This window comes from Neovison vison, chromosome 2, assembly GCF_020171115.1.
Source record: "Neovison vison isolate M4711 chromosome 2, ASM_NN_V1, whole genome shotgun sequence".
Taxonomy (NCBI): Eukaryota; Metazoa; Chordata; class Mammalia; order Carnivora; family Mustelidae; genus Neogale; species Neogale vison.
In genome coordinates, this window is record NC_058092.1 from 97,295,280 (window position 1) to 97,308,409 (window position 13,130).

Below are 13,130 nucleotides of genomic sequence, written 5' to 3' on the forward strand. Positions count from 1 at the left end.
TGATAATTATCGATGTACAGATTGTCAGCACACCAGGTGATTTCTAATCCCAGCCCAGCTCCCCTCCCGGCTTCTTAATGGCTGCGGGCCACTTCCTCTTGGGACCCAGCCAGAGTAAGCTCAGGAAATGCAAACTTTTAATTCTGGAATTAGTAAAGCATATTAGGAAAGGAAATCCACAAGTGAAGAGATCACATTATGAATTCTGACGCCAAGGGAAAAGACTGTGAGTTCACTGGGGCCAGGACCATTTTACTCATTTTGGTGCAGGGCCCAAGTCATTGGTTTGGTCCTTTTCCAAGATTACCCAGGATTCAGGCTCTCCCATTCTTGTAGATCTTCAGACGTTCATCTGGTGCCTTTAGCTCTAGGCACTGAGCTGTCTGCAGTCCTGCCTTGCACTGTTCTGCAGCAGGGGAGATGCCCTGCTCAGATGAAGACCCAACTAAAGGGTCAATATTTTTCATGACACCCGCCAGGATTTTGTGTGAATCTGAGGACAGAATATACTCAAAAGGCCTTTGAAAACCGATTAGCTATACAAATGTTATCAGCTGTTCTATATTCCTTGTTGTTCTGACTGATGACTTGACACTTGCTATTTAATTTATATATTTTAAGATTTATTTGAGAAAGGGAGAGACAGACCACGGGGGGAGGGGCAGAGAGAGAGGGAGACTCCTTACTGGACTGCTGGCTGAGTGCAGGGCCCTTCGTGGGGCTCCATCTCATGACCCTGAGATCATGACCTGAGCCAAAATCAAGAGTCAGATACTCAACTGACTGAGCCACCCAGGCGCTCTGCTGTTTAATTTTTAACACTATGAGCTCAATGTAATGCTAGTATATACTCAACAGAATACTGGGTACTTTCACACTTAATCCTCACAATTTCATTGTTTATTTTACCAGAGGCTCAGAGAAACTAACTTGCTCAAGAATATACTTTTTGTCCTTTTTAGGGCCCTCTTGAGATTGGGTTAAAGAATTCTCCATGTCCTTCCCATTATACTGGAAGCTGTGGGTGCCAGGAACAAAATTTTGGTCACAGTTATCTCTATTCAGCAAATGAGTACATAGAAGATGCTAGAGAAACAAAACAAAGCCAACCTGCCTAATACTGTTTTCCTTTACAACATAGGTTCACTGTCTGTCTTCTGCTCCTAGAATGTAAGATGTATGGAAGACCTACTGTGCCTAGCTGGATTCTCAAAGCCTAGAACAATGCTTGGGACACAGTAACAGTCCAATAAATACTTGCTGGTAAATAAAGGACAGCTATGTGGACAGGCAAATTCTTTTTGTGACATCAGTGCTTTTTTTCTGACGCTGATTCCAGTAAGATAACGCTTTTGAGACTGCAACACTCTGATGTGGGGAAGTGCTGAATGCTCTGGCTTTCTGAGTTAAACATTCACTTGCAGCAAGATGATGATCAGAGACGGAACCACAGGAATGCTGTCCCTGAGAGCATGGTCTCAGGGAAGACGGCACTGCAGGCTGGTGCAGGTGTGGGCCATGGACTCTTGCTCCATGGCCCTGGTCCAGAACCAGCAAGACCATGACTTGAGACCACTGGGCTCTTGAGTCCTGGGTCTCATACACCACCCTTTCACCAGATGCAGCTCTTGAAGCAGCAGGAAAAAAATAACCTGCTTGTAATAATCAGCTTCATGTTCTTAGGAATCCTGTTTCTTGCCAGAACCCTTCTAGACCAATTATACTATTCTTTCCCCTCTCTGTAAACCAGTATTATGTGCTACATTAAATATTTTTTTAGCGTAAAAGTTACCATCACATTAAGAAAATTTAGAGTATGAAAAAAATTCAGAAAGTCACCTCTAATTTCACCAGTCACAAAATGATTAGCCTACTTGTGTATATTCTTTCTCCTGTCATGCATGTGTATATATGCATTGTGTGTGTGTGACATGTATCATGATCATTTTTTTTTTAAATAAAAATTTTATTTATTTGTCAGAGAGAGACAGCGAGAGCACAAGCAGAGGGAGCAGCAGGCAGAGGGAGCAGCAGGCTCCCCGCCGAGCAGGAAGCCCCATGGGGGGCTCCATCCCAGGACCTCGTGACCTAAACCAAAGGCAGACACTTAACCAGCTGAGCCACCCAGGCATACCTTGTGTTTTGCCTTTTTGTTTAACATCGTGTCATGTTTACACCACAAGGACATCATAACCATCCATTTAAATAGTTACTGATACACACCTTCAGGATTTTTCAAAGAAACTGACAAATTTCAAAGACAGACCTTTTTCTTATATAAATTCCAAATCTGGAATTCTTAGATGTGAACTCATGGCACTTGACACCTATCATGAAATTGTTGCCAATATGTTAAATACCAATTTAATTGGTTACAAAGTGATAATTTATAATTTAAATCAGGTTATCAGTATAGTATGGAAAAATTAAAACCTCAAGTCTTCAATTTGCATTTAAGAACATTACTGGGACAGACAACTTTTAACCATGACTGGTTACTAGTTACTTGTTCTTTTAGAATCATCACAGACATTGAGAGGAAATGTTTATCTGCTGCTAGGTGGGCCTCTCTTTCTTGGAAACGATGTACCGTTAGAGCATCAGGAGCAAGGGTTTTAGGACTCACACCCCTCTTGCTCAAAGAGCTGGGCACGTATGCATCAGCCTCATGAACTGGTCATTTCATCCATTCATTTACCAAAGAAAGACCATTACATTTGTAAGAATAAAAGGGGGGGGAGAATATAAGGAGGATCTGATCAAAAGGAGAATTTGATAATTTAGCTAATATTCTTTACTTTTGAAGTATGCTCTTCACCCAGCATGGGGCTTGAACTCACAACCCTGAGATGGAGAGTTCCATGCTCTATTGACTGAATCAGCCAGGCACCCCCAATTTAGCTAATATTATCATTTTTTAAAAAAAGATTTTATTCGACAGAGAGAGCACAAGTAGGCAGAGCAGCAGGCAGAGGGAGAGGAAGAAGCAGGCTCTCTGCCAAGCAGGCAGCCCAATGTGGGGCTCGATCCCAGGATGTTGGGATCATGACCCGAGCTGAAGGCAGCTGCTTAACTGACTGGGCCATCCAGGCGCCCCAGCTAATATTATCTTTAAAAGTCACTTCCAAACTGTCCTAAGTAATGATCCATCTTGGGAATTAGAAGAGCAATTTTTCCCCAAGAATTAATTTTTTTAATAGATATTTATGCTCAAGAAGCCTTTATTTAACATAAGCTGTTACATATCAACTAACCTTTCTGATAACCATGGGAGGGGGTTGGTACTAATTATCATTAACAACTTACAGAAGAAAAAAACCCTTATGCTTATGGAGGCTAGGTAACTAGGTTGAGGTCACCCAGCCTCAATTTGAACCCAGGTGGCTTATACTGTTAGGCAATTCCACTGCTAGCTGTCCGTCTCCTCTGGTGAGGGTAGAAGTTAGCAAAATGCTAGCGATGCTGTTCCGCTCAAGGAAGAGATAATCTACACATCACACATGGTACTTTTCCCAATCGAAGTCATTTGAATGATTTTGTCACTATGGCCCAGACTGAACTGGGGGGAAAAGGGGAGACTGAATCTAAAATGCTAGAGCTAGAAAACATTTCAGAAGTGATGTACTTGAAACTCTCTAAATGCTTCTAAACTTTGAAGTAACTTGGCTTAATTGCCCACATCTGGGCAAGCCAAGCAAGCTTGGGCTGTCGCTTCCTGTCAAGAACCGAAAGAATTTTCATATTGACACAAGTCTGTCATTAACCTCTTTCTTCATGTCTTCGAGGCAAATGCCTGACCTGATTATTAAGACAGGCCATGTTGCAAAAGTGGAAATTTACTGTTCACCTTCCCTCATCTTTCCGAGCAAAACAGGGAGGGGAGGGATACATACCTGATTATTAGGTTTGTTATACTGTGAACCATTTGCTAGGTAAAACCCAGACATTTAAGTTTTTCAAAAAAACTGATACCCATTTCATTTTGAAATTCAATACAGTCAAACACTGGCTCGTACAAAAATATTAAATGGCTCTTAACACATTTTTTTTTTCTTAAAATACAGGATTAATATTGACATATGTATCTATGGTACAAACAAAATTTAGACAACTCAAGAATTCAGACGATTAGTCTTCAATGTGATTATCAGGGATAAAACACCTCTGAAGTTTCCATAATTTGCTTTTACCATTATGCTTTCCTGAGTATTTTATAGAAATTATTCATTTATCCTAACTAGTTAAGATAATTTAAATTCTCAACAGATGGGAGCGTGCAGGCTAATACAGTCCTGTCACCGTGATCATCTAGAATTGCTAACTATCAGTTTAAGTAATACTCCAGCTTTGGCTTAGCAGCTTGTTACAGAGTAAGCTCTTAAACAGTGCCAAGCGTTTTTAGGGCCTACGACTACCGAAGAGCTGTACATGTTCTCTCTGAGACTTACGGAAGGTGTGGGACAGAGAGAAAATGAAGATGGGCGGGTGGTCTTTGCATACGTTTATGTTTCCAAAGCAGCCACAGAAACTGTGTGAATTGGAAGAAAACTGTCCTCACGTGGAGTAAAGGACAAATAGGTTGGCTCAGAAACCCCAGCTGCTTCTCAGCGTTGGAACACAACCTGCAACACAGACAGGATCTGCTGACTGACAACAAGGAATAGATGGCACAGAGTAGGCCTGTACGGGGTTTTAGTATTTATTAGTGAATAAATACCTTAATTTCTGGGGAAAAAAGTCTGGGTTGGACTGGGCAATAGAAGGTTTAATTCCAACTTTGAGGCAGTTTTTAACCCTTTACTAACAAGATTCAACTACTGAACGAAGAGTAAGCAGGGTCTTAAGTATGGACATAGCTCAACCATTAGGATGGGAGTGATGAGGTTCAGGACAAGGTTGCCCCAAAATGTGCCACTTTGGAATGTGGAGTATTTGAGCTGAAGGCAGTCAGTGCCTAGCAGACTCAAGAAGAGCTTTTTACCTCCCCTGTAACTGCCTAAAAAAATTTAGATAGGGAGCCTGTACCAGGAAGAGAAGTATTACCATTTTTTTTTTAAATGCAAGACTTCTCTATATTGGCATGGTCTACCAAACATTTGCTCTTCCCATCTTCGTGTAAATAGTCTTCATTCCTTTTGAAGCTACAGACCCCTACCCACCCCTCCTTGGGTTTGGACGGCTTGTAAGTCTCAGCTGTCTGATTGTTTTGTTTTTTAAAAGATTTTATTTATTTATTTGACAGACAGAGATCACAAATAGGCAGAGAGGGAGGCAGAGAGAGAGAGAGGAGGAAGCAAGCTCCCCGCCGAGCAGAGCCCAATGTGGGACTTGATCCCAGGACCCTGAGATCATGACCTGAGCCGAAGGCAGAGGCTTAACCCACTGGGCCACCCAGGCACCCCTGTATAATTGTTTTTGACCCTCTCATGTCTATGTGAAGTTCCTGTATGTATGAAATTAAAATTTTCTATCTTATCTGTCTTATGTCAATTATTAGGCCATTCAAAGAACTTAGAAAGAAGGGCAGTTTTCTTCCTTAGAGGAGAAAATAATTCTGTACTCCTCCTCTTCCACCCCAACCCTTCCCACTTCCTTCTCATGGACAATGATCCTCATTTTTATGGAAGGGGAAAGAGGCACATAGAGGTTATGGATTCAGGTCTATGGAAAACAGCAGAGTCCCAACTGGAGCCAAGCCTGCCAACAATCACAGCAGGCTTCTCCCCTAAAATTCCTTCTCCATCTGCCATGACACTCAGGCATAGAAAGGGAATTTTCATTGTGTCCTTAAGATTAACTGCTTTGGATGCTTACAGAGAGGTGATTTCAAAATTCCCCTCTTCCCTGCCTTAAAGAAAAGGAGGAAAGAAGAAAAAAAAAATAAGCCATATATACTGCTCCACAGCACATAAGCTGAATGATTTAATATTAGTAAGGGCCAAAGTGGATCTTGATAATGAAAATGAAGACACAGTAATACTTTCTCAAGAAAATAAACATTTAGAGGGAGAAAGATTTCTTAAAAAAAGAGAAAAAAAGTTTATTTGGAAAAGCCAGCCTCTTACACAAAAAGTTTTGTACCTATACTTTCACTGGGTCAATTACAATGATACTTTAAAATGCACTAGATATGATTTATTGAGTGTCTATCATTATCTTCTTGTGCATTTTAGAAGATATTAGGTTAAAAAATATTTACAGATTTCATTCTGGTCCATCCTCCCAATCCTTATGCTAAACTCATTTCTCTACTTTTCAAGTAAGTAAAAAGGGTCACAATATCTTTAGGTTTCTGTGAAGTAGTAAGACTATGTCTAATAATTATAAGCAAAACATAATTTTTTTTCAGGCCTTCTCAGTAAAAGAAACAGAGCAACTTCTCTCCCAATCTTACTCTTACTGGTTTGCCTCGGGCCAAATCACTCTGGCTTTAATTACCAAATATAAAAAAAAAAAAAAAACCCCACAAACCTAAACACACAAAGACAGTATCTCACACACAGCTCTAAGCTAGACGCAGATATAAATGGAACCACTACGAATCAATGGGGGGAAAATTCCAGGAACACCACCAACAACAAAAAATTCCAAGCCTCACAGTTTAACTAAGGTTTTGGTAAAACTGAAGCTGAATTCAGCTGCTGTTTGAAATATCTCTCTACATTTAATTAGATGTGTTGTGTTTACTAAGGAGACACAAATACATTGTTTTGCATAACTTTTAGAGTGAAAAGTACTAAGTAATTTCAAGGGGGGCAATGGTCTATAACCACTCAAAATGTGTCTTTGAAAAGGGAAAATAGTAATTTAATGAAATAAATTCTCAAGCACTAATAATATTAGCATCCTAAGAAAAGATTCCAGAGGGAAGCTGTTGAGTACAATGTACCTAGAACTGCCAACATGTTTCCAAAGTTTTATGCCTTAAATTTCCTAAATATATAGCTAGCAGGCACTATACCAGGCAACTACTGATACGGGGAAAATATTTTAGTCAGGATTTTATAATATCCCAACTTCCAACCAATATTTCTATTCATAAATCTTCCAGTGATGTCTGACAGTATATTACAAATAACAATGAAGCAAGATTAATTTTAAATTTTAGATTTGTCTCAAACAAGTTAGTTGTTATTCTTCCTTCTAATGTAACACTTAAAATAGATGAATTCAGCAGAATGGTTTAAAAAGTTAAGGCTCCCTAAAGAGTTCTAAAGACTAAAACTTAAGGCACATATTATAATCTTCTGGACACTGTTAAAAGCTAGGATTTAAACAAACAAACAAACAAACAAACAAAAAACCACCACACTACTGCCTTCTCTCATTCTTTGCCAACCACTCCCTGCCCAAAGGTATGGCATTTTTAATTCAGACTACTGGTAAGGAGTGAAACAAAAATTCCATCCATGAACAGCTGGTATGATTCGCACACACATGCCCACTATCGTCATTGAGCACCACTGCTGGAATACAGGCCAGTAGATATTTTCAGATATCTTGGGTCACAGCTACTTCATTGACCCTTGGGCCACACAGATTTAGACTGGACTCTCCTCCTCTTTGGGACTTCCTTCTGTGTCCTTCTGCTCTGCAGATTCTGCTGCATATTCTTTTGTCTTCTCAGCAGCATCGACACTTGTCTCCTCCTCTTTGCTTTCCTTTTTCTGCTGCTCCTCTGCTTTCTGCTCTTTCGCCACGAGTCGGTAATTGATGCCCATGCCAATGAAGAGATAGACGCCTGCCACAATAAGGATCACACCACATGACCAGTAGGTGTATTTGTAGTCTCCATAGATGTCATTCAGACGACCTGAAGATACCCAAAACAAAGTTATGAGGACAAACGTAAACACGTACACCTTCCCCCAAAGAGAGCTGAAGGATCCACTCAGAAAGATGTCAGCCAATCCTCAAAGGAGCCCACAAATGACAAATGCTTCTAAAAAGGGACTGCTAACAATGATCTTGATCTTTTATGACATCACACTTGATTTTGGATGGCCTTGCTTATCCCGTTACTTTTAGCAACTTGAAAGTAATGAAATCTTGGCCAACTGGAATGGGGAAGACCTAGAGATACGTACAATCAAGTCTCCCCCTTCACAATGGAAAAATGTGTGGCTCAGAAGAGATGTGGGAGTCTTGCCCCCAGGCTCCAGACCTAACTGCAGCATCCCACCCAATGCTCTTTTGCTGACGTCGGCATTCCCGAAGAGCAGTCCTAGGGACACTTGTCCTGTGCTACAGAATTAACTAACAGCATCACCTTTCCAACATCCTAAGTGCTTAACCCTCACAACAGGCAGCCTCTGTCATCACACTTGCTGTATAATCTGCTGACTGAAGTTAGAAACCTTGGGTAACTTTTCCAAGGTCACAGAGCTAGTAAGTGAAGTGGCCTGGCTTGAAACCCAGGAGGTCTGACTCTGAAGCCTGACTTACAACCTTCCAAGTGTTTCCAGAGTCAGACCTAGAAAATGGCTCAGCATATGCTTCTCCAGTGAAGGGTCACCATGTGCATTAGCATATTAAAGATTTTGCAAGGTCCTCTAGTAGAGACATCTATCAAACTTAGTGTTCCCAACATTTTCTTTTGGCCATGAAATCCTTATGATAATAGAATTTATTAGCATCTCATCCAATTGGTATGTTAAGGAATAAACTCTTGAAAACCCTACTCTATCCTTCAGAGAAGGACCGAATAGAACTAATTCAAACACCATTCCATGTGTTTTTCTAACTCAGGGCACTGGCCATCCAGCAATACTTACTGTGCCTATACTTGTCCCAGGCACTGGGCTACTGGCCCTCAGGATAAGGGAGAACAGAGGAGAAAACCTCCACAGTTCAGTGGACAAGAGAAATGTTAATCAAATAATTACAAACCATGACAAGGGGGGTTTGCAAGCAGAAAACAGGGGGTTGGCAGCAGCAAGCAGGGTCTGGAAGGCTTCTCTTCAAGTGTAAATGAAGCAGAGACCTAGAGGGGGGATGGGAGTTATCCAGGAGGAGAGGATGGGAGAAGGCTGGGGCCAGGGAACAGCAAGTGCAAAGGCAGGTGGGAGGAAGCTGCGACGTGAGAGGGGAAGGAGGAAGGGCGGGGTTGCTGGAACAGAGAGAACAAAAGGTGAGTGACAGGAAATGAGGCTGCAGAGATTGGTGGCCAGGCTGGGGGACGCCTTGCAGGCCACAGGAGGGAATCTGATCTCCACCCCGAGAACAATGGGAAGCAACTGGAGAGATCTAATCAGCTGGGCTATCAGGTTTGTATTTGCACAGATAAATTTTGTCCGCAGAGTAGAAAACAGATTGAAGGTGGGATAGAGTGGATATGGGTAGACCAGCCAGGAGGCTATGGGGAGACAGGAGCTGTGAATAGGGTGGTGTGATGGAAAAATGGGCTGATTAGAAAGAGACTTAGGAGGTGAAAATTGACAAGTCTTGGCAATCACTAGATATGTGGTGGAAAAGAACAATATGAAAAGATAGCTGTAGGACTTCTTTGATGTATTCTCACTCACTAGCCAAATACTTTCAAGAAGTATACATCTAAAAGGAGGGCCAAATTGTATTTTCACTAATATTATCTAATGAGCTATTAATTTAAAAGATGAAGTATTTAATAACCTTAGGAAACAGTTCCCAAATCATATCTTCACTTACTAGCCATGTGATACAAGGCAAATTATTTAACGTTTCAAAGTTTCTATTTCTTATGAAGTAGGAACTACAACAGTTCTATTTCATAGGCTTGTGAGAATATAGAAAATGGTTAGAACAGTCCTTGGTAAACCATGAGCTTACATGGTAGCTATTATCAGAGTTGGATTTGTATTTTACATGTTTTCTACAACAAGCACATAAGTTTTTTGAAGAGAAAACATACTTCAAAAAAGAATGCCATTTATAAAAATATTTGACTCCCCTTTCAGGTGGATAGCTGAGTGTAATTCACTTCCGTAAGAATCAGAGCACTTCTGCTGTGCCAAGCACTGCGCCAGCACTGAGGCTAGAGGAAACGGAAGTACCTTCTGCCACCAGGCAGCTTACTAATCCTGGCTTTCTAGCTAGCACCCTTCCATTTCCTATGCCTGCTTCATGTTAATAGAACCAAAGAGGGAGTAGGGCATACTATACCTAAAAGTGGTGGCCCCAGGAGGACAGGACAGCATTCCACAATGGTCACCAATCCCACGGCGCTGGAGAACCTCTGGGGTCCGACGAGGTCCATCAGGGTTTCAAATAACACGGAGCTGAGCCACCCAAATGCAAATCCAAAGAATCCAGCATAGATACAGAACCCAATGTAGCTGGAGGATAAAGGTGCTAGCAGATGACACACTCCGTTTGCAACAACAGAAGCTGCAAAAAAATACTGAACTCGAGGTCTTATCCACTTGGTGTTGGCTACAAGTCCCATAGAAGGTCTAGCTACCATGTCAACAAAAGCCAGAATGGAAAGAAGGAAGGCAGACTTCTCACTAGAGTAATGTTGACTCTTGCCATAATTACTAAGAAAGACCAAAGGGGTAAACAGTCCAAAAAACATGAGCACGTTTCCGGATAGGTATAGCAAAAAGCCTCTGTGTGTGAACAGAGATAAATCCAGGAATTTATTAACTGTTTGGAAAACTGACCGTTTCTCTTCTTTGTGGTTTCCTCCAATAAGATCTGTATTTGCATCATTTGACCCCTTTTTCTCTTCAGATTTCCCAGGTTCCTGAAGGGATTCTTTGGACCTTTCCCCCGCACTTGCTGCTGGGGGCCCTATTGGTCGCATCAGGGCTCCAGCCACACAGCAGTTTAGGAGGAGGCCCCCGAGAATTAGGAAGCTCCCTCTCCAGCCAAAGATACCAAAGAAAGCCTGATTGAGGGGGGCCAGGGTGGAGAGGAACACAGGGCTGCCAGCCATGGCCAGTCCATTTGCCAACGGTCGCCTCTTATAGAAATACTTGCCAATCATGGTCAGAGCGGGATTCAAGTTGAAGGCAAGCCCAAGACCTGGAAAAAGGGAGGAAAAGAACCACATAAATGTCACAAACATATTAGGAATTACTTAGTCAGACAAAGAAATTAAGACGAGAAGTATAATTAATACAAAAGAGACAAAAATCCTCACCAGTTCAGGACATACTGCATAATGGTTTAAAGTGTGAGATCTAAGTGGGTTCAAACCTCAGCATCACTATTTACTGGCTGGTAAGATCAGACACATGAGTGTTTCCTGATACGTAAAAAAGGCATACAACACTACTGTGAGTAAAACATTTAGTAGAGTGCCTGGCATATAGAAAGCACTCAATAAATGTTATTTTTATTATTGTTGCTTATATTACTTGAAGGTGAATAACTATTTGTCTAGTCTTACAGAATCATCTGAGGAGTCACTGTAACAACAGACAATCATTAAGTAGAGAGTTAGAACTAGAGACAAAAGTTTTACAACAGAAAATGCAATACAAAATTATTCCTTTTACAGTAGTATCAAAAAGTAAAAAAAAAAAAAAAAACATGTAATGTATATTCACTACAAAAATATGCTCACTACAATTGTGTAACTTTCCTAAAGAGTCACTGAATTTAAAAACAACACATACACATACACACAGTTTTTGGATAATAAAACACAACATTATCAAGGTGTCAGTACTTCCCAAATGAAGGCATTAATTTAATGTTATTCCAAATAAAATGTCAGTGCATTTCATTTGGAATAGGTAAAAAGACTCTAAAACATACTTAGAAGAATGCATGGGAGTCAACCGGGAAATTTTTGGTGGTATAGGAGGAGTGGGACAAACTTTAACAGATATTTAAGTGTTCTTCTAAAAGCTACAACTATTACAACAGTGTGGCTCTGACTCAGGTAAACACTTATCTGTTAAAGTGGTCAGAAAGTCCAGGAACATACCTGATTTTATAGATAGATAGACAGACAGATATCCATATATAAATGTAAATGATTTTTTAAAAAAGATTTTATTTATTTATTTGACAAAGATCACAAGTAGGCAGAGAGGCAAGCAGGGGGGAGGGGGAGCAGGCACCCTGCTGAACAGAGAGTCCGATGTGGGGCTCAATCTCAGGACCCTGGGATCATGACCTGAGCGGAAGGCTGAGGCTTTAACCCACTGAGCCACCCAGGCACCCCATAAATGTAAATGATTTAATATATATAATATAAAATGTAAAATTATATATATATAATATAAAATGTAAAATGTAAAAGATTAACATATATGTGATTTAATGTAAAAATGAAATTTTAAATTACTATAGAATTATTCAATAAACAGTGCTAGTAAAAGTAAATATTCAAATAACTTCTAGATGCTCTCCCTGGCCCCAACTTGCTCCAGCTCTCTACCATTTATGTTTAAGGTATTCACAGAGGCTTAAACCAATACACCAGGGCAGACCACTCTCTTAGTTCAGGCTTGCTAATGGCTTCCCATCCATAACCTTTACCTTGGCCTTTACCTCCCTTCCTCATCTCATACCAGACCATTCTCACCTGTGCCAATAAGCATACTGTTGACCTGGGGCTTAGGATGCCCCAAATTTTCACAAAGCTTTTTTCCTGTTGCTACTCATATCTCTTGGTTAAGGTCATCTCTTCAGAGCGACTTAACTTTGTAGACTACCAATCTACCACCAGTCCTTCCCTGTCAGAACATTTTGTTTTGAGGCTTTGTATAGCATTATCACTACCTGATATTCTTCCTACTTATACATACATTTGTAAGTAGTATGGTCTGTCCCCTCATTAAAGGGTATGATTTAGCCCTAGTTGTTGCTCTATTCCCAAAAAAATCTAGAATACTGCTTGACACACCATGGTTGTTACTCAATAAATATTTGAGGAAATAAAAGAGCAAACGAACAAACTGACTAACCATGTGGGAACAAAGAGAGTTTCATATTTCTTCTCATTTTATGTAAAATGTTTTCTTCCAATCAGAAATTTTAAATGTAAAAAAAGGAGGGGGGAAAGATTAAATGCAATCCTTATCAAACTACCAACAGCATTTTTCACAGAACTAGAACAAATAACCCTAAAATTTGTATGGAATTACAAAAGACTCCCAAATAGCCAAAGCAATCTTGAAAAAGAAGAACAAAGCTGC

General features: G+C 40.5%; 1 protein-coding gene across 1 annotated transcript in view; it reads right to left on the minus strand.

The window, feature by feature from the left end:
• Window positions 1–5,892: 5,892 nt before the first annotated feature.
• LOC122900339 (monocarboxylate transporter 1) overlaps window positions 5,893–13,130 on the minus strand; it is a 49,288-nt gene continuing 42,050 nt past the window's right edge. Inside the window, exons 4-5 of the mRNA XM_044238935.1 lie at window positions 10,141–11,004; window positions 5,893–7,813 (exon numbers count right to left, since the gene is read on the minus strand). Of these exons, the coding sequence (XP_044094870.1) occupies window positions 7,542–7,813; window positions 10,141–11,004 (1,136 nt within the window). The 3' untranslated portion in view covers window positions 5,893–7,541. The remainder of the gene's footprint in view (window positions 7,814–10,140; window positions 11,005–13,130) is intronic.